Below are 21,895 nucleotides of genomic sequence, written 5' to 3'. Positions count from 1 at the left end.
TCGCATGCCAGGATTGCAACACGTAAGTGATTACAGACAAGATAAAAGTCCTTAAGGTGTTTGAATGACATTTATTAAGTGCTTCGCAAGAAACTACTAGAGTTTAAAAGTCTAATAGAGTGAGAAGGTGGTCTATAAACAATTGAGGACCTGAGTTTTCTGCCCTAAACTGGTTATTAAGAGGAGAAATCTCCCACGTGAAGGTTGGGCTTTGAAAGAAAACAAAGGTTCAGGCTTATTGGCCTCAATTGTATCTGAGAGACTGACTTATAAATGTCCGGTAGGTATGATAATGTCTGTACACTTGAGAAGTTAAGAATTTATTTCCCCAATTCGCCGTGGTGGAATACCACAGCAGACACTAGAGACCTTGAGACAACAAAAAAAGTACTCAGGGACGCCTGCCTGGTGAACAAGAACGACGACAGAAGGCTGCGACAGCTGTGTCCGGATCAGGTAGGAGATATTAATGAAAAAGTTGACAAACTCCTAAGAGACACCCAGTTTATTCGAAATACTTTTGATAAGTTAAATGAGGGTATTCCCAACATCACCAAGGAGATAAAGTTACGTAAATTCATAGATTGGTACAGGGAAACAGGACAAAAGTATAGCCCAAATATTTGGTTTTCTAGTTGTAATTTAACTTTCAGACCCCTTTGGGAAAACAGAGAGTGGAAAACGAGCAATCAGAGTATACAGGACAGTCTGAAGTCAATTGGAGGACAAGACTTAGAGACTGTTCTTTTAAAAGATATTAGTCATCCAGCTTGCAAGGAGACATTTTTAAAAGCAATTTTCATTGACATAGATCCCCTAAACGGACAAGAACCTAAATTAAAACAGGCATTAGAAAGCGGTCCCGCAGCTATGGCTGTACAGTTGCCTGCTAAGACTTTTGACCAAGTTATTAAGGAAATTAATCAGGAATTAGAGGAGCGAAATACCAGTAATGCGGCATTGGAAAAACAAAAAATGCTCCGAAAATGTGTAGACCGCTGGAGGAAGAGGGGTTGGTTACCCGGGGGCACTGAGATGTTCCTGACAGGTGAGGAAAAAAAAATTTTAAAACGTAGAGGCTTAGATAAGCTGGAAGAAACAAAACACAGAAGGGAAAGGAAAAGTGCCTGTTTCCAGTTTCCAGCCACGAAGTGTCCGGGTTTGCTCTCTCCCTCCCTCCTTTCACCCTCCCCCCTCTCTCTTCTCTCCCCCCCTCTCTCTTCTCTCCCCCTCTCTCTCTTCTCCCCCCCCTCCTCTCTCACCCACTCCCCCTCCCAATCCCAATCTGTGGCGGTGCTGCCCTGAAATCCCCAGGTTGGGCAGGGCAGAGAAATACAATTTGGTTTTAATTTTGTGCCCACAATTCCAGCTCCGCATCAAATGGGATCCTGTTTTATCCTCTCTCCCTCCCTTTTTCCCGCACCCCCACCATTGCGGGATCAGGGCAGACATTGTGGGCTGACGTGTAGCTCACTCGAGGTGGGAGGGAAGGAAGGAGTGATAGTTCCCAGTGGTGGGAGACCCAATCTGATCCAGACCAGTGATCACAGGATGAGAACCTTTTAAAACCTTTGAAACGAAAGTGTTAATCTGAAGACTTTTCTCCCAGTGGGGCCAGTGCAAGGCATTTTCTCTCTCTATCTCTTGTGCTCTGTGTATCTGCCTCTCTATCTCTTTCTCTCGCTATGCTCTCTCTCTCTCTCTCTCTCTCTCTCTCTCTCTGGCACCCCAGATGGGACACTGGAGTCACGTCCCTTATATTCAGATATTGAGACACTGGGGTGTGACAAGAACCACGGGAATAGGGACACATCAGACGAGGTACAGGCCCCTTTAATAAAAATAGAAGGGGGAGTAATAGATGTAGAGACCCCTCTGGAGTCCAAGAAAATAGAAAAGGAGTTAGAGATACAGAAATGGAACATGAAAAAGGTTCAGGATAACATTAAAAACTTAAACAGAGATATTAATGTGCTGGGGCAGATCAGTGAGGATCAAAAAGAATTAATGGTAGGTGTATTTAAGGAAGTGGAAAAGATAACTACAACACTGTCAGGAGAAATTAAAGCTGAAGGAATGGTAATAGGAGTAAAGGACGAAAAGTGTAGTACAGATGAGGAAACGAGATACGATCCACCATGGGAGGAAAGTAAAAGGAAAAGACTCGGGAGGGAGAAAAATAGACATGCCTACCTGGACATAGTTAGAACAAAAGAGAAAGATGTAAAACAACTAAACTATGGCCGAAAAGATTATCTTAGAGATGAACGTGACCAATATACCTTTGACCCTGAGACATTGGAAGCTGATAGGGACAGTGACAGTGACGAAGAAGAGTCAGAACAAGGTGGGATAAATAAATGCATGCCAAGAGTAAAGAAGGAGCAGAAATCCCCAAAATTGAGATATCAATGCCCATTACTGATCACGGGACGGGGAACTCAAAAATATTTACCCTGGTCACGAATGGACTTAGAGAGTTTAATGAAAAAACTACCTCCGTTGAGTAATGGGGCTAGTCCATGGATTTCTTGTTTTGAGCGAGAAACCTGCCAAGAACAATTAGCACTCGCAGATGTCAGAACTATCATGATAAAATTAAAGGCAGAAGGGGCCCTGAAGCAAATAGAGAGAATTGTAAGAAGCAGTAAATTGGGGGATGAAATAGAATTTAACCCACTTCGGAATAAATTTTGGGAAGCACTTAGAGAAACATTTCCTACACCCTATAGTTTGGATGCCTTGGTAACCCTTCAACTAAAGGAAGGAGAGACTGCACACGAGTATTTCACTCGAGCATGGGACTTATGGGAAACAGGGACTGGAGAAAGACCCGACCACAGCCCTTTAGGAAGGGCTCACTTTCGTAATGGGATAATAAACGGACTACCTGCTACGGTTCAAGCAAAATTAAGGGACATTGTGGGATTAGAGACAATGTCAGAGGATTTGTGGAAAAGACACCTGACACATGCAATCAAACGACATCGTCAATCAGAGCATGCTAAGTCAGAAAGTGCGTCCCAGAAGGAGGTGGACAAGACAACCGATAAATTGGTGAGAGCCATAGAACATATAGGGGTTAAATTAGCGGCCCAACAGATAGTCCCACAGGTCATGGGGCCAGTGATAAATCCGGGACCCCAAGTAAGAAATGGTTGGGAAAGACAGCTAGGTACAATGTATAGAGGGGAACATGCAGTATGCTGGTACTGCCAAAATCCTGGACACTACCAGCGGAACTGTCCGGAGGCTGGGAGAGCAAGGGGAAAAAGATTACCCTCTATTAGAGGCTATCGGGGAAGAGGAGGAAACTTAAGAGGACAAGCAAGGGGTAGGGGTGGACACATTGATGGGCCCCAGAGAATCGGGGGGTGGCAGAGTGATCAACAAGTCCAGGCACCTCAGTGTAATGACTATATTGAGGAAGGTGCTGAATTTGATTATTGAAGGTGCCCTGGAGAATCAAAAATCACGCCTCCCTGGGAGCCACCAAAAGTTTGGGGGACGGTAAATGGAGAAAAAATTGAATTTATGGTTGACACAGGGGCAGCAGTTACGACAGTGATTAAAAAACCCCCAGGGAGCACATTTTCGGGCAAAACATTATCTACAATAGGATTCTCCGGGATAAAGGAAACACAGCCCTATACAGATAACATCGACATGACATTTGGACGACAAAGGGTTAAAACGCCTGTCCTGGTTGTGCCAAGTTGCCCCATTAATTTATTAGCAAGGGACATTCTTACCAAACTAGGAATAACCATACAATGTTCTGAGAAGGGCCTTCGGTTAACATACCCAGGGGATACAATAAGAAGGGGAGGACAGTTTATAGTAATGACCCCATCTAACGCTTCAGAAGACTCTGTGGAGGTTAGTATTTTCTGGAGTCGGCTACTGTATGATGAACCAGGCCCAGGGCTGATTAAACAGTTTTTTGAGTGGAGGGCCAGTATTCCTCGGTATGGGGATTACCATTATCCACTAGATCCTATGCATGTTACATTAAACTACACCATCCACCCGGACCAGGAATAAAAGGAGAGGTGGGACTCTCTAAAAGAAGGGAAGACAGAAACGATACATTGTCCATTTATCTTTGTAGGTAAGGAGGGAATAGCTGCTATGGTTGTCATGACAGAAGAACAAATGGAGTGGTTCTGCTTAGGAGTAGAAAGTGTGCCTCATGTGACCTTGGGTATTGCCAAAGATCATCACGCTCGACAGCTGGGTCCGATGGTAAAGGAAGCGATAGGGTGTGAATACAGGCAGACAGAAATCCCGGGATATTCCACCTCGGAGGGAGGAAAATTTGTCAGACTGAATATTGAAGCATGGGACCAGGTTGTGAATGAGAAAGTAGAAAGAGACCGAGCCATAGAAGGAGAAAATATTGATCACAGAGACTCAGAAAAATATCTTTCTAATCTGAGTCCACATATATGGACAACGGGGCCCTATGATGTGGGAGTAATAAAAGGAGAGGTATTTCTAGAATTGGCCAACCCCGGGCAGAAACCAATATGGAGAAAACAATACCACTTGTCGCCCAGTCAGGAGGAGGGTATTAAAGGAACGATAGAAGGGTTAATGGAGTCAGGGGTTTTAAGGGCGGCACCTGACAGTATGTGGAACACGCCCATCATGCCTGTTCCCAAACCGGGTAGAAAAGACTGGAGGATGGTACACGACCTCCGGGAGATTAACTTGGCTACCAAGACCATCGGGAGACCAGTCCCAGACCCATATGTAGCACTTAGGGCTCTGAGTCCGGAGCACGAATACTATACTGTCATTGATCTGGCAAACGCATTCTTCTGCTTGAAATTAGCTGAGGAATGCCAAGACTGGTTCACTTTCACTTACCAAGCACATCGGTACACATACACTAGATTACCTCAGGGTTATAAGGACAGTCCAGGACTGTTCAATCAGGCCCTTAGCGAAATCCTAATGAAATTAAAGCTCCCGGAAGATGTTACACTGATTCAGTATGTAGACGACCTACTATTAGCAGGGAAAACGCCACATGGGTGCCTGACAGGGCAGCCAAACAGGTTACTGGTTATCATGAACATATACAGGGGATGATTTTGAGGTCCCATAACAAAAAAAATGAATCTGAAACTAAGGAGACTTGTAGCAGATTGCATGACTACACAGATGAGTTTTGTGGAGGAAGAGTGCTGTACAACTGGCTCCCCGCTAACTGGGATGGTCGGTGTGCTCTAGTAACCCTTAATGCGCCAGTGCTGATTGTCAAAAGGCAGGAGGGAGACGAGGATTCCCTAGAATTGCGCCACACAGAGAGTTGGCTGTGGAGAAAAAGGAGGAGTGTTGGACTCTTGGGGCCGGGAGGAAGGAACCCTGATGGGGTATGGATTGATGCCATTGGCCAAGCCCGGAATATTCCGGACGAATTTAAATTAGCCGATGAGATTGCAGCTGGGTTTGAAAGCTTTCCTGTTTTTAGTGCAATATTTCCCATCACTGTAAATAAGAATGTTAATAGGATCAACCTTATTCACTATAATGTCCAGCGCCTTGCAAATTTGACCAGGGACGTTGTTGAGGCAATACATCAACAACTGTCAGAAACTTCCCTTATGACACTTCAGAATAGAATAGCGATTGATATGGTCCTGGCAGAGAAAGGTGGAGTGTGTGCTATGTTTGGAGATCTATGCTGCACTTCTATCTCTAATAACACAGGGCCAGATGGATCACTCACTAAGGGGTTAACGAAACTTAGGGCATTGGCGAAAGAATTAAAAGCCCAGTCTGGAGTCTCCAATCCTGTTTTATCCTGGTTACAGGGAGTGTTTGGGAGATGGAGCACATTGTTAGGACAACTTTTGCTGGGTTTGTTCATTTCTGTATCAATTTTTATCACTTGTGGCTGTTGTTGTATTCCATGCATTCGAACGCTGGTCACGAGGACCATAGAGAAAGCCTTTGCTGACCGTGATGAACTGCCTCCGAAATATCAAGCTGTGCAGGCTGTGGAGCAAGACTATCTCACATTACAGGAGGCGGAGAAAGTTGCTGAGATCGATCTGGAGTCTGATGGGGAATGTGATGGAAAGGAGGGATTGTGAATTAGATTGTTACACATATAATTTTAACCTTGCTTGTAACCTAAATATTATAACCTTGATTGTAGAACAAATATTATAACATTGATTGTAACACAAACATTATTAATCAGATTGTAGACCATATGTTAACTTGGGAATTTACTAATGTACGGGGGGTTAGCTATTTTTTGCTTGGGGGCAAATGGGATGAAACTTGTAAACGGGCAATGGGATCGGGGTGACGGATGGGGGGTGTACGCAAAGGAGGGTTGGGGGAGCCCTCGCCCACCAGCCGAACTGCCCTGTGAACAGAACCCGTATAGAGCTTGGCAATAATAGGCGAACTAATGTAACGCGGTGGTAGCATAGTCAGGGCGAGATTGTCCTCTAAAGAGGACAAAGGAGGGATTGTAAGGTAAAACATCATGAGATGGGAATGTGTAGGGAGTTACCCTGTACAGGGCAGTAACAAGAAGGGGAGGTGTCCTTGTACTCCTGTTAGGTAAAACATCATGAGATGGGAATGTACAGGGCTGTAACAAGATGTAAATGCATCCTTGTACTTACAAGATAAGAGAGACATTGATGGATTGAGAGGCAGGAAGCTAGCAGGGAAAGGATAGCAACAGTTTTAGTCATTGGACAAGTAATGATATGATGATGTTCTAAGCATGTATCCAAGGGTATAAAAAAATCACCATTTTGCTGATAACGGCAGAATGCATTCTCCGACTAACTTTGTTAGTCGCAAGTGTTACAATCCGGTAATAAAGAACAAAGAACCCTGATTTCGACTCAGTCTGGTGTTTGTCTCACTCATTCATGAACAAAGCAGACCTAACACCCCCCACCCCACTGTCCACAGACCCTTCTTGTTGGAGTGTGTCTTTGTTTTGTACGAATCTGAAATCGCGCAATTATTTAACAAACCACATTATTGTTATTCTATTATCCAAAAAATTCCTAATTCAGAAAACTGTCTAGTTTCAAGTGTTTTGGATAAAAGATATTGTACCTGTATATCTTTATCTCCCATGGCCATGGCAAGACCAGCTGAGCTCCTCCAGCATTTCTGTGTTTTTAGTGCAATCACAGTGTCTGCAGACTTTCATGTTTCACCTCATTGATAGGTTCTTGATTAGCCAGGGCATCATAGATTATGGGGAGATGGCCAGACAATTGGGTGGAGTGGAAAAATGGATTAGCTCATGATTAAATGGCAGGGCAGACTCAATGGGCTGAATAGCCTATTTCTGCTCCTAGGTCTTATGGTCTAACCTCCCCTTCTTTAAGCCAATATCCACCTCTGATCTTCCACCTCCATTGCATTAACTGAACTGAATGTGTTCTTTCTTATAGCCACATTAAGGGAATGAAAATCAGTATCTTTCACATACAAATCAGTTGTCATCATTTGTTCCAGAGATACTTGGAGACTGCAGTTACCTTTATTAACCTTCCAGATTGTGAAAGAGCCAAGATGCCAAAGAAGTTTCCAAACACAGCATTTCTGATGCGTTTCTGGAATAAAAAGAACAAACTGAGTTAACCCAATGATGTAATAGCGATTATATTTCTGGGTCTAATTTGTGTTTTCCTTCTGCCTGCTCCCATTCCTTTTTATATCATGTTTCTTTTTAATCTTCTCCAGAATAGTCTGCAGAAATAGTTAACAAGGCCTACTATACAATTCTTCTGCACAAAAATGCTAGATTTGCATTGGGTTCTTGTGACCTTTTGTCAATAGTCGTCTTGATGCAGCAAAAAGGTTGACAAGAGATTTTAGAGGGTTCTTTAACTATCATGGGGGCAGATAAAGTAAATTCCATGAGTGGATTGTGCAAGAACCAAGGGACACAAATCTCAAGTGAAGAGCAAAATATACTGGGTATATGCAAGTTAAAGCTCTTGAACATAGATAACTATGAAGATTCTGGAATTAATTGGATGGTGGTAACAAATTGATAAATTTCAATGGGGAATTAGACAGAACTGCAATGGCTTAGTCATTCAGAAAAGCAAGAAAATATATGATGTAATCATTTAAAAAGGTACCAGAGTGCCAGAGCAGATAGGGAAGTGGAGGAGGAAAGGGATGAAATGAAGATGGTTGTATGAGGTAGAAACTTTCACAGGGGCATCTACTTCAATGCAAGGAGCATCATAGAAAAGGCAGACAAGCTTAAAACGTGGCATGTTGATTGACATTGTGGCCATTGGTGAAACTTGGTTGCAGGAGGGGTAGGACTGGCAACTCAATGTTTCAGGTTTCTGTTGCTTCAGACATGATAGGTTGGGGGGGTGGAATGAAAGGTGGGGGGGGGGGGCATTGCCCATCAGGGAAAATATCATAGCTGTGCTCAGGCAGTATAGACCAGAAGGCTTGTCTACTGAGAAGAGGTGAGGAACAGGAACTGTATTTCCACACTCAAGGGGTTGTTCTATGGCTGCCCAATAGTCAATGAGAATCAGAGGATCAAATCTGTAGAGAGATAGCAGACAGCTGCAGGAAACTTTCACAGGCAGTAGGAGATTTTAACTTTCCACATATTGACTGGGATTCCCATACTGTAAAAGGACTGGATGGCTTGGAGTTTGTCTGATGTGTTCAGGAAAGTTTTCTAAATCAATAATATAGAGGTAACAACTAGAGAGAGTGCAATACTGGATCTCCTATTAGGGAATGAGGCAGAACAGGTGATCGAAGTATGTGTAGGGTCCAATGATCACAATGTCATTAGTTTCAAGTTAATTATGGAGATGGATAGGTCTGGGCCTTGGGTTGAGATTCTATTTTGAGGAAAATCAAAATAAACTGCAGGAAAGACATCAATAAGGTAGAAAGAGGAGGAGTCACGTGATGGAGTAGTGGCCGGACGGTGAACTCCAGCCCTCTCCAGAAAAGTCGGGAAAAACAAGAGAAAATACAAAGGCTCAGAAATACAAGTTAAAGAAAAGTGAGTATAAAGGTGGAAAGAAGATGGAGACAAAAGGAGAAAAATCAAAATCAATGGAAAGAAGAGAGGAAGAGAAGACAACGGAGGAAAAAGGTGAAGGCCTTACCTGTCCGAAGAGGCCCGCTGTGGAGAGAGGAGCCCACTACCTCAGGTCGGTGGAAAAAGAACTACATCAATGGCTCACAGAACCGAGTAAAAGTGCGCAACCGCGCATGAAAAAAAACACACCGACGGGAGGGGGGACCAGCTGGGGAGTCGATCTCCACAGCCGGCAACGACAGCTGCAGAACACCTGCAGCAAGAAGAGACCACAGAAGACAATGGAAACAAGAAAGAAGAGGAGGAAAGGGCATCAAAGAAACAACAGATGGCCAACCCAGAGAAAGAAGAAGAGGAAGAATACAGTGAAATAGATAAAGGGAAAGGCAAGGTAAAGGATATACTTGCTCTTGTTCGAGGATACATGGAGTCATTTAAAGAATGGCAAACACAGGAATTCAATGATTTAAGAAGAAGAATAAACAACACAGAAAAGAAAATAAATAAAATGGATATGACCTTAACAGAAATGGGGAAAAAAAATGGACAAGATGGAAGAACGGGCAATAGCAGCAGAAATGGAGGTAGAAGACTTAAAAAAGAAATTGGAGGAAGCTAATAAAAAAACTAAAGAGACACAAGAATTACTAGCCCAAAAAATAGATATAATGGAAAATTATAACAGAAGAAATAACATAAAGATAGTGGGCCTTAAGGAAGATGAAGAAGGCAAGAATATGAGGGAGTTTATAAAAGAATGGATCCCTAAGGCCCTAGGATGTCCAGAACTACAGCAAGAAATGGAAATAGAAAGGGCACATAGAGCATTGGCCCCTAAACCACAACCACAACAAAAACCAAGATCTATTGTAGTAAAATTCCTAAGATATACTACAAGAGAAAAGCTACTGGAGAAGACAATGGAAAAAGTAAGAGAGGGCCACAAACCACTGGAGTATAAAGGGCAAAAAATCTTCATTTATCCAGATATAAGCTTTGAACTCCTAAAGAAGAGAAAAGAGTTCAATACAGCAAAAGCGATTTTATGGAAGAAAGGATATAAATTTACACTGAAGCATCCTGCGGTATTGAAAATATTTATTCCAGGACAACAAAACAGACTGTTCTCGGATCCAGAAGAAGCACGAAAATTTGCAGAACAATTACAAAAATAGACTGAGGGATGAAGACGGGTAATGAGAGTAAAAATGATCACGATTGATATATATGTGGGTAAAGACAAAAATAGACTGAGGGATGAAGACGGGTAATGAGGGTAAAAATGACCACGATTGATATGTATGCGGGTAAAGAGGTATAAGAGTGAATAGAGACAATGGGCATACGTGAAAGTATCTGTAATTAGAGGAAAACATAGATAGTATAGACAAGAATTAATAAGGGAAGGTAATGGAATAGAGAGAATAAGGAGGGAATTAAAAGAGTGACCTTTGTGACATATGAAAAGTGAAATCTTTTCTGGGGGGGGCTGGGTGGGGGAAAAGAGCGGTCACTGCAAAATCAGTTGACGCTTGCGAGTGGATTCGCAAATCCAAATGGAGAGGGGAGATGTGGTTGTCCGACAAGGGATAAAGGACAACTCAGGAGGGGAAGGGGAGATTGGGGATAAAGAAGATAGAAATAGGAGAATAAGGAAAATGTTGGATGTTGTAGGAATGTTGTCTGGTAAAGAGTTGAAAATAAGAAAACAGAAATGGAAAAGGAGGAAAGGTAATGATGGAAAAACGGAAAGAAAAGATAAACAAAATATAAAATGGCTACGCTGAACTATATGACTTTAAATATTAATGGAATACATAACCAAATTAAAAGGAAGAAACTACTAAATTTACTGAAAAAGGAAAAAATAGATATAGCACTTGTCCAAGAAACACACTTAACTGAATTGGAGCACAAGAAATTAAAGAGAGATTGGGTAGGACATGTAACAGCAGCATCGTATAATTCAAAAGCAAGAGGAGTGGCTATATTAATTAGCAAAAATGTGCCATTTAAAATAGAAGAGGAAATAATAGATCCAGCAGGGAGATATGTTATGATAAAATGTCAGATATATTCGGAGCTTTGGAATCTACTTAATATATATTCACCAAACGAAGAAGATCAAAAGTTTATGCAAGATATCTTTTTGAAGGTAGCTAATACGCAAGGTAACATACTAATAGGAGGGGATTTCAATCTGAATTTGGATCCAAATATGGATAAAACGGGAAAAAAAATTAACAGGAAGAACAAAGTAACCAAATTTATAATTAAATCAATGCAAGAAATGAAACAAAACCCAAAAGAAAAGGAATACTCATACTACTCGACTAGACATAAAACATACTCAAGAATAGACTTATTTTTGTTATCAGCTAGTATGCAAGATAGAGTAAGAAAAACAGAATATAAAGCGAGAATGCTATCGGACCATTCACCCTTAATACTGACAGTAAAGCTAGAGGACATCCCTCCAAGAATGTATAGATGGAGATTAAACCCCATGCTACTTAAAAGACAGGATTTTAGAGAATTTATTGAAAAACAATTAAAAATGTACTTTGAAGTAAATACGGAATCAGTGGAAGATAAGTTTATACTATGGGACGCAATGAAAGCATTCATTAGAGGACAAATAATAAGTTATGCAACCAAGATGAAGAAGGACTATAATCAGGAAACAGAGCAGTTGGAAAGGGAAATAATAAACATAGAAAAAAAATTAGCAATAAAGGAAGATACAACCAAAAGAAGAGAATTGGCGGATAAAAAAATAAAATATGAAACATTACAAACATATAAGGTGGAGAAGAATATAATGAAGACAAAACAGAAATATTATGAACTAGGTGAAAAAACACACAAAATCTTAGCATGGCAGCTTAAGACAGAGCAAACTAAGAAAATGGTATTGGCAACAAGGAAAAAAGACAAACAAATTACATATAATCCAAAAGAAATTAAGGAAAACTTCAGAGAATTCTATGAACAATTATACCGAACTGAAAACGAAGGGAAAGAAGGGAAAATAGATGAATTTTTGACTAAAATTGAACTACCAAAACTACAAATAGAGGAACAAAATAAATTAACAGAACCATTTGGAACAGTAGAAATACAAGAGATAATAAAAAATTTACCAAATAATAAGACACCAGGAGAGGATGGACTCCCAATAGAATTCTACAAAACATTTAAAGATCTAATAATACCGCCCCTCCTGGATGTAATCAACCAGATTGATGAGACACAAAACTTACCAGATTCATGTAAAACAGCAATAATTACAGTGATACTAAAACAAGGGAAAGATCCACTCTCACCAGCGTCATATAGACCAATATCTCTGCTAAACACAGATTATAAGATAATAGCTAAACTATTAGCAAACAGATTAGCAGAACAGGTACCGAAAATGGTAAATTTAGACCAAACTGGATTTATCAAAAAAAGACGCACAACAGACAATATTTGTAAATTTATTAACTTAATTCATGCAGTAGAAGGAAATAAAGCACCGGCAGTAGCAGTTGCTTTAGACGCAGAGAAGGCCTTCGACAGAGTAGAATGGAATTACTTGTTCAAAGTATTGCAAAAATTCAGTTTACCGGAGAAGTTTATTAATTGGATTAAAGCATTATATAAGGGACCGTTAGCGAAAGTAACAGTAAATGGACATGTATCAAAGCAATTTAACTTAAGCAGGTCAACGCGGCAGGGATGCCCACTATCACCATTATTGTTTGCGCTAGCTATAGAACCACTAGCAGAATCGATAAGAATAGATAATAATATAAAAGGAATAAAAATAAAAGACAGGGAATATAAATCAGTCTATTTGCGGATGATGTGATAGTGTACTTAACAGAACCAGAACTATCAATAAAAGAACTATATAAGAAATTGAAGGAATATGGAGAAGTGTCGGGATACAAGATAAACGTAAATAAAAGTGAAGCAATGCCTATGAATAACGCGGATTTCTCAAAATTTAAGGAGGAATCCCCATTCAGATGGCAAATGCAGGCAATAAGATACCTAAGTGTGCAAATAAACAAAAATCTAGGCCAATTATATAAACTCAATTACAATCCACTAATGAAAAAATTACAGGACGATTTAGAGCATTGGAAAGAGCTACCACTAACACTGATAGGAAGGATAAACTGTATTAAAATGAACATTTTTCCAAGTATACTACACTTATTTCAGGCATTGCCAATACAACTGACAGAAAAATTCTTCAAAGAATTAAAGAAAATAATAAGGAGATTTTTATGGAGAGGGGGGAAACCGAGGATAGCACTAGATAAATTAATAGAATGGTATAAACAAGGAGGCTTACAATTGCCAAACTTCAAAAATTATTATAGAGCCGCACAATTAAGGTACCTATCAGATTTTTATCAAACAAGGGAAAAACCAGACTGGACGAGAATAGAATTAGATAAAATAGGGGAAAAGATACCTGAACACATATTATATAAATGGGACGAAAAATTGGTACAACATAGAACTTCTCCAGTATTACACCATCTCCTCAATATATTGAAGAAGATTCATGTAGAAAGAAATAAAACAAATTATCAAATACCAAAACTAATATTGACGCAAAATAAGCTACTCCCTTTTACAATAGACAACCTTTCCTTTAGAAAATGGGAAAAAAAAGGGATTAAAAGAATAGAAAATTGTTTTTCAGGAAGTAGATTCTTATCCTTTGAACAATATAACTGGAGATACAGCGCTGGCATATTACCAACTGAGATCCTACTTGAAAGATAAATTAGGAAGCAATTTCAGTTTACCAGAGGGAAGTAACCTTGAATATGTGATTACAGATACAATGTTAATCAAAAGATTTATAACAAATATGTATATTAAACTGCAAGAAAAGGAGAATGAGGAAACAAATGGTAAAACTAAACAAAAATGGGAACAAGATTTAAATATAAAGATAAAAAAGGAAACATGGGAGAAATTATGTTCTGGAACGATGAGAAACACAATAAATACGAGGCTGCGTATGATACAATATAATTGGTTACACAGACTATACATTACACCGCAAAAGTTAAATAAATGGGACCCAACAGTATCTGATAGATGTTTTCGATGTAAAAAAGAAAGGGGAACAACAATTCATGCAATCTGGACATGTGAGAGAGTAGAAAAATTTTGGGATGATCTCAATCAGATATTAAATAAAATAACAGAAAACAATATACCAAAAAATCCAGAGATCTTTCTCCTAAGTAACATAAAAAATAAAGAATTTGGAATTGACTTGGAAGATGCACAAAAAAGATTTGTTAAGATAGCCCTAGCCGTAGCAAAAAAATGTATTATGTCAACCTGGAAATTGGAAGATAATTTGAAAATACAACAATGGTATATAGAAATGAATAAATGTATTCCATTAGAAAAAATAACATATAGTTTAAGAAATAATATTGAAATATTCGAACAAGTATGGGAGCCTTACATTAAATACAATAGCGAAAACCTACCGGGGACAAACATTACCTAAGTTGATGGAAGGAGAAGGAAAGAAAAGAATGGACTCTGTAGAATTTCTGGTGTATTTTTGTTGAATGACAACATTGTCTGACTGAATTAATGCAACCTAGATTGTATACCTAAAATGGATGAGGGGGGGGGTGGGGGGGGGCTTGGGAGGAGGGAGGGGGGGGGAGAAAAAGTCACTGTAAATGTGTGAAAAAGAAAAAGTGTACATCATGGCTATTGTGATTTATGGTGTGAAAAATAAAAAAATTAAAAAAAAAAGGTAGAAAGAGTGCAGAGACAATTTACGAAGATGCCACCCTGTCTTCAGAAACTGTTATAGGGAAAGGTTAAACAGGTTACATGTTACATGGGAGAATGAGGAGAGATTTGATAGAGCTATTTAAAATAATGAGGGGTTTAAACATAGTACATGCAGGTAGGCTTTTTCCCCCACTGTGAATTGGTGACTACACGTTCAGGAATTGTGCAATGAAGATTGATTGGTGCATGCATAAGACTAGAGCTACAAGATGCCCCAAATGTACATGTGAAATAACTGCCACAAAACTTACTTACACTGGAATAGATCACCACAGTTAGCTGATCTATTCCAGCTCTCTAAGAGTTGCCCATTCATTTCCTTCTCTTCAGCAAACTCATGATGTTTTATTTATTTACTTCTCTTTAGCTAATAATTCATTCTCTACTAGAATTTTAGGAGTATTAGTATTGAGACTCTATATTTTCTTGACATTCTCCATTCTTTTTCCTTACACTTTATTTTGGTATATTCTGTAAGGGAGGATAGGAGATAATATATACCACATGTATAATTTTTGTGGTTTCATTGATGATGTATACATTGATGTGGCTTTAAAATTATTTAATAAAATAATTTTTAAAAAATACTGTGTTCAACTCTGGTCACCTCATTATAGGAAGGATGTGGAAGCTATGGAGAGGGTGCAGAGGAGATTTACCAGGATGTTGCCTGGATTGGAAAATTAGGAGAGCTGGGACTTTTCTCTTAGGAACGTAGAAGGACAAGAGGTGACTTAATAAAGGTCTACATAATTATGAAAGGCACATATAGGATGGACAGCCATCCTATCTGAAGGAAGGAATAGGAAACACCAGAGAACATAGTGCCCTCTATAATGTTTGGGACAAAGACACTGTTTTTCCTTTATTTGCCAGTGTTCCACAGTTTTAAATTTGTAATCAAAGTATTCACATGTAATTAAAGTGCACATTACAATTTTTATTCAAGTTTTTTCATATACATTTTGGTTTCAACATGTAGAAATTGCAGCACTTTTTATATATAGTCCCCTCAATTCAGGGCACCATAATGTTTGGACATTTAGGAGGTTCTCATACTTTCATAATCCCAGTTATGAAAATGAGGGTCCAGATGTTTCTCCCTACTCCAGAGCTTTATCACTCTGGCCTCCCACCTTTATAAGTACATTACAGTAAAATTCTGATAATCAGGCACTCTCAAGACTTTGACAGTGTCAGACCAACAGATATTTTGACCCACTGGATATTTTCCATATTACTCTTGTTCTTCATTTGTTTTTAAAACATGTTACATAGTAGTACAATATTTTTTTTTCCAAATGAACTTGTTGAGTTTAGAGAAAGTAGTAAAATGATCTAAATGCAAAGGGATAATAGGGAACAGAAACTGGTGAGTTTGTAAATTTCAGATTGTATGACTTCCTATAGATGTCTGAAATTACACATGAACATGAAGCCCAACACACCTTATTGGTTTTTATTATATCATGTTTCTTCTTAATCTTCTCCAGAATAGTCTGCAGAGGGATCTCCTCTTTGCATTGTAGGACCTGTTAGTAAAGAGAAATAATATTTAAAAAAAAACCAACCAGTCTTATGGTCATCAATTTTAGAAGAATGTAAATAGCCATTAGGGTAATCGATTCAGCAGTGCTACTTCTGATGGAACCATGCACATATTGCTATACAAGGTACTTCATTGATATCTGAACCAGTTCAACCACGAAAATCCAATCCAATATTATTAATTGAATTCCAAGGGTGCTTTCTCTCATCAAGTAAAAAGTCACCAGGAATTCTACCTGAAATCATTATTGAATTAGACAAAAATACAATTAACTACCTCAAATGTTCTAAGTTGGAAAACAAAAACGTTGACAATAAGCCACAAAAGGAAAAAAATGTCAAATGATTAAAAGCTCAAATCAAAAAATGTGGGTTTAAAGAGAGCTTTACGAGAACAAAGTAAAGAGGTGAAGACATCAAAAGGTGTTTTATGCCAGGCCGACACTTCAAGGCCGGCTCATTCCACGGAGAAAAATATGAACTTACCCTCCAGTGTTGCTTTTATGCAGAGCAGCACCTCATTGCTTCCTCCGGAGCTTTTGGAGGCAGGGTGAGTGGTGCAGTAGCGCTGCCCCTCGCCATGAGGTCTAACATACACACAGAGTGGTTCCAGCTGCATGGAGGATTATGGGTAACGAAGACGACCATTGATCATTTTCCTGCCTGTGCTGCCAGACATTCATGTCCCAGAGACTCCAGTATTAGTCTAACACCAACTGATTATCTGTGATATCTTTTCATCCAAGATCATCCTTTCTAACTAAAGTTTTAATGTATCTGTCTGTGCCTAACGCTTATTTTCCATTGCGTGTCTCCCATCTCTATTTGTTCTCATTTCTCCATCTTGTGCTTCCATCTTTGGCTCTTGCTCCACACCTCCATCTGTCTGCATTCTCCACAACTGTTTTTCCCTTCCCTTTGTCTCCGGTTCACTTTATCTATCTTTTTCTCTCGATCAGAGAACAGGGTGCACAGCAAACAGAAAGGGGGGCAAAGAGGGAGAATGGGAGAGAAAAAGAGAAAAGGGGTGTGGAGAGATGGGAATGGTAGGGGATGTGCAAGAGATGGAGGGAGAGAGAGGGGCGAGAGAGGGGACAGGGATGTGAGGAAGAGAGTTATGGGAATGGATGTGAGAGAGGAGGGAGGGGCGGGCACTGAGAACGGGGGAAGAACCGGGGAGAAGGGAGAGCGGGAAAACAAGGGAAGGAGATTAAAGAATGTGTGCGGACAGCATAAAGTGCTCAACAATTTGATACAATGTGCCAGTTCATGTCCTGGTTCTTTCTACTCGATTCTACCTTCCCATAGCACCTGCCCATTCAACCTCTGTCTCCTCTCCTCGTGCCCGTACCCCCAATTCTTCCCCCTCGCATCTCTCCTGTCCACCTCACCTCTCTCCTTTATTTTATTTAATTCTTCAATTTTGCCTTAAACTTGTTATATTTTTCACTTGGCGAGTCTTGAACTTAATGTTCAGATGTGAATGTGAGCATGAAGGGTTGACAGCATCTCTCATCACAGCATCGCCAGATCTGCCCTTCTCTCCGCGTTTGATGTTGAGTCAGGGTATTCTGGGATTGCTGGCTCTTGCTCCAAACTGAGTGGAGGACTATTGGAAAATGCATGCAGTAATCAATCGGTATGTAGCAGTTCCCAGAAAATGAGACTGCAGTGAGCCCATCTTCTACTGGGTCCTGGATCGCAGGCTGACGCTGTCATGCAACACCATCAACCTGGCCGCTTGCAGTGGCAGTACATTTATGAAGCGAGGTGGAGGGATCGGAGTTGGCTCCTTGGAGCTACTCGTGGAGCATTTATAAAGGTAGGGTCAGTGACGTGAGGGCGGAGAATCTCTGCCTTTAGTCACATTTTTTAACTCTATAAAAAGAAAATCAAGAGAAACAGTTCAAATTGTTAAACAGGAAAGTCTGTAGATGATGTGGTTGTACTGCAATACACAAAAGTAGTGGAGAGACTCAGCAGGTCACATAGCATCGATCGGAAGCAAAGGATTAAAATAAAATGTATTGGGCCTCAACCCTTCATCAACATAAATGCAGAAAGCAGGCAGACGCCTGAATAAAAATGGATGGGGAAGAGCACAGGCCAACAGGCAAGAGGTCGTAAATTTAGATTAGATTTCAGATTTATTGGAAGAGTACATCCATGACATCACATACCTGTGATTCGTTTTCCTGTGGGCAAGGCAGAATTACCACTTATTGGTTGTGCAAAAAGCACTCAATGTAAACACAAAAAACAAAAAGAAATGTAAACAAATTGACTGTGCAATAAAGAGAAAAAAAAAATCAATAAAATGCAAAAATAAGAGTCCTTAAATGAGTCCTTGATTGAGTTTGTTGTTGAGGAGTTTGACGGTGGAGGGGGAGCAGCTGTTCCTGAACCTGGTGGTGTGAGTCTTGTGGTACTTATACCTAATGGAGGGAGGACAGAAGAGAAAAAAGCTGAGGTGATGGGGGAAGGGATAGCTCTCTGAATGGATGCAGAGGCACAGACAGGAGTCGATATTAAATATTAGAGCCATCTGGTTGGAAAGTGCCAGACGTTCCTCCAATTTGCGGGTGGCCTCGGCTTGGCAATGTATGAGGCCATGGATACACTGGTCAGCGTGGGAATGGGCTGTAAATTAAAATGGTTGACCACTGGGAGGTCTTGCTTTGCTGATGAGCAAGTAGCAGCAGATTCAATTACTCAGCCTTAATTTAAGAGATACGGCAGCACAGTTAGTGCAACGCTATTACAAAACTCAAATCGGTCAACCAGTTTACCTATCTCGGCTGCACCATTTCATCAGATGCAAGGATCGACAATGAGATAGACAACAGACTCGCCAAGGCAAATAGTGCCTTTGGAAGACTACACAAAAGAGTCTGGAAAAACAACCAACTGAAAAACCGCACAAAGATAAGCGTATACAGAGCCATTGTCATACCCACACTCCTGTTCGGCTCCAAATCATGGGTCCTCTACCGGCATCACCTACGGCTGCTAGAACGCTTCCACCAGCGTTGTCTCCGCTCCATCCTCAACATTCATTGGAGCGCTTTCATCCCTAACGTCGAAGTACTCGAGATGGCAGAGGTCGACAGCATCAAGTCCACGCTGCTGAAGATCCAGCTGCGCTGGATGGGTCACGTCTCCAGAATGGAGGACCATCGCCTTCCCAAGATCGTGTTATATGGCGAGCTCTCCACTGGCCACCGTGACAGAGGTGCACCAAAGAAAAGGTACAAGGACTGCCTAAAGAAATCTCTTGGTGCCTGCCACATTGACCACCGCCAGTGGGCTGATATCGCCTCAAACCGTGCATCTTGGCGCCTCACAGTTTGGCGGGCAGCAACCTCCTTTGAAGAAGACCGCAGAGCCCACCTCACTGACAAAAGGCAAAGGAGGAAAAACCCAACACCCAACCCCAACCAACCAATTTTCCCCTGCAGCCGCTGCAACCGTGTCTGCCTGTCCCGCATCGGACTTGTCAGCCACAAACGAGCCTGCAGCTGACGTGGACTTTTACCCCCTCCATAAATCTTCGTCCGCGAAGCCAAGCCAAAGAAGGAAAAGAAGATTACAAAACCAGCGACCTAGTTTAGGATCTGGCACTGTCTGTAAGGAGTTTGAATGTTCTTGCTTGTGTCTGCGTGGGTTTCATCTGAGTGCTTCAGTTTCCTCCCACCCTTCAAAACCTACAGGGGTTATAGGTTAATTGGGTGTTTGGGCAGCATGGGTTCATAAGCCGGGAGGGCCTGTTACCATGTTGACATTTTTACCATGTCTACATTTTTTTTTAATTGAAAAAGATATGAGTGTAAGCCATCCCTCTCTCAAACCTGCTCTGCCATTCATCAAGGTCATGGCTGATCTTCCACCTCAAGGCATTTTTCAGCACCGTGAATTTAACCCTTAATTCCATTATTGTCCGATTATTCATCCATCCCCATTTTGAATGAGAACAGTGACAGGGCAACTGTGGGTTGAGAATTCCAAACTTTCTCCATCTTCTGACAAAATGTTTCCTCAGCTCACACCTAAATGGTGGACCGCTTTTTCTGAGTGTACATAAAAACACAAGAAATAGGAGCACGAGTAAATATATTTAAGACAAGGTTGGAATGATTTTTACATAGTAAGGGAATTAAAGGATATGGGGAAAAGACAGGTGGGTGGAGATGAGGCTACCAGCAGATCAGTTGTGATCTCATTGAATGGTAGAGCAGGGTTGACAGGCCGGATGGCCTAGTCCTGCTCCTATTTCTTAGATTATCTGGCCCATCAAGTCTGATCCACCATTCAGTATGATCATGGACTTAGCTCCACCTACCTGCCCATTACTTATCACCTTCTATTCCCCGACTACGTAAAAATCTAACAGCATCTTAAATATATTTAATGAAGTAGCTTCATATTGTACAGATTCACTACTATCTGGGAAAAGCAGTTCCTCATCTCCCTATTGAATTTTGTCCCCTAGTTCTAATCTCACCTACCAGTGGAAATAACTTTCTTGCCTCTCTTATCTATGACTTTCATAATTTTATGTTTCCAGAAGATGCCCTCTCATTCTTCTGAATTACAGTTGAGTATAGTCTCGGACAACTCAATCTCTCATTATCATAGTCATCTCTCGAATCAACCTGGTGCACCTCCTCTGCAACCACTTACAGAGCCTTTCTCATTTCCCTTCTTTATGACCCATTACATCTGCAAACCAACCATTTGCAATACAGACTCAAACACTTCCAGTCCCTCTGCACAACCATATGCTGTAATCTTTCACTGTTTAAATAATCTGATTTTCTACTTTTTGTTCCAAAGTGGATGACCTCGCATTTACCAACATTATACTCATCTGCCAGACCATTAATAACTCAGTTAACTATTCTCTACAGCCTCTCCACATTCTTTCCACAATTTACTTTTCCACTCAATTAAATATCATCGGCAAACTTAGATACCCTATACCCGGTTCACTATTTAAAATTATTAATGTACATTGTGGACGGATGTGGGCCCAACACCACCAACCCCTACAGAACTCAACTCACCACAGATTGCCAACCAGAGAAAAATCTTTTATCCTATCTCCTATTGATTAACCAAGAACATCCACAGGGAACTGTGCCGTTGGAGAGCAGCAACAAGCATCAAGGATCCACACCACCCAGCACACGCTCTGTTCTCGCTGCTGCCATCAGGAAAGAGGTCCAGGTGCTACAAGACTCACACCACCAGGTTCAGGAACAGCTGCTACCCCTCCACCATCAGACTCCTCAACAACAAACTCAATCAGGAACTCGTTTAAGGGCTCGTGCCCTTTATTGCTTTTTTCCTCTATATTGCACAACTATTTACATTTCTTTATTTGTTTACATGCATACATTGATCTTTTTTTTACCCTACTAGTAAGTGGTAATTCTG

At 40.6% G+C, this 21,895-nt stretch overlaps 1 protein-coding gene across 2 annotated transcripts in view; it reads right to left on the bottom strand.

Annotated features, from left to right (window-relative positions):
* The window catches only part of mybbp1a (MYB binding protein (P160) 1a), a 179,272-nt gene that overhangs the window by 138,278 nt on the left and 19,099 nt on the right, over window positions 1-21,895 (bottom strand). For both annotated transcript variants that reach the window (XR_011340085.1, XM_069884983.1), the window contains exons 2-3: window positions 16,360-16,443; window positions 7,530-7,604 (exon numbers count right to left, since the gene is read on the bottom strand). Coding sequence is in view for 1 of the 2 variants with exons in the window: in XM_069884983.1 (XP_069741084.1) it covers window positions 7,530-7,604; window positions 16,360-16,443 (159 nt within the window). In the remaining variant the exon portion in view is untranslated. The remainder of the gene's footprint in view (window positions 1-7,529; window positions 7,605-16,359; window positions 16,444-21,895) is intronic.

Source organism: Narcine bancroftii, chromosome 6 (assembly GCF_036971445.1).
Source record: "Narcine bancroftii isolate sNarBan1 chromosome 6, sNarBan1.hap1, whole genome shotgun sequence".
NCBI classification, from domain to species: domain Eukaryota; kingdom Metazoa; phylum Chordata; class Chondrichthyes; order Torpediniformes; family Narcinidae; genus Narcine; species Narcine bancroftii.
Note: the sequence above shows the minus strand (reverse complement) of the source record. Positions and strands in the feature narration are given on the sequence as shown.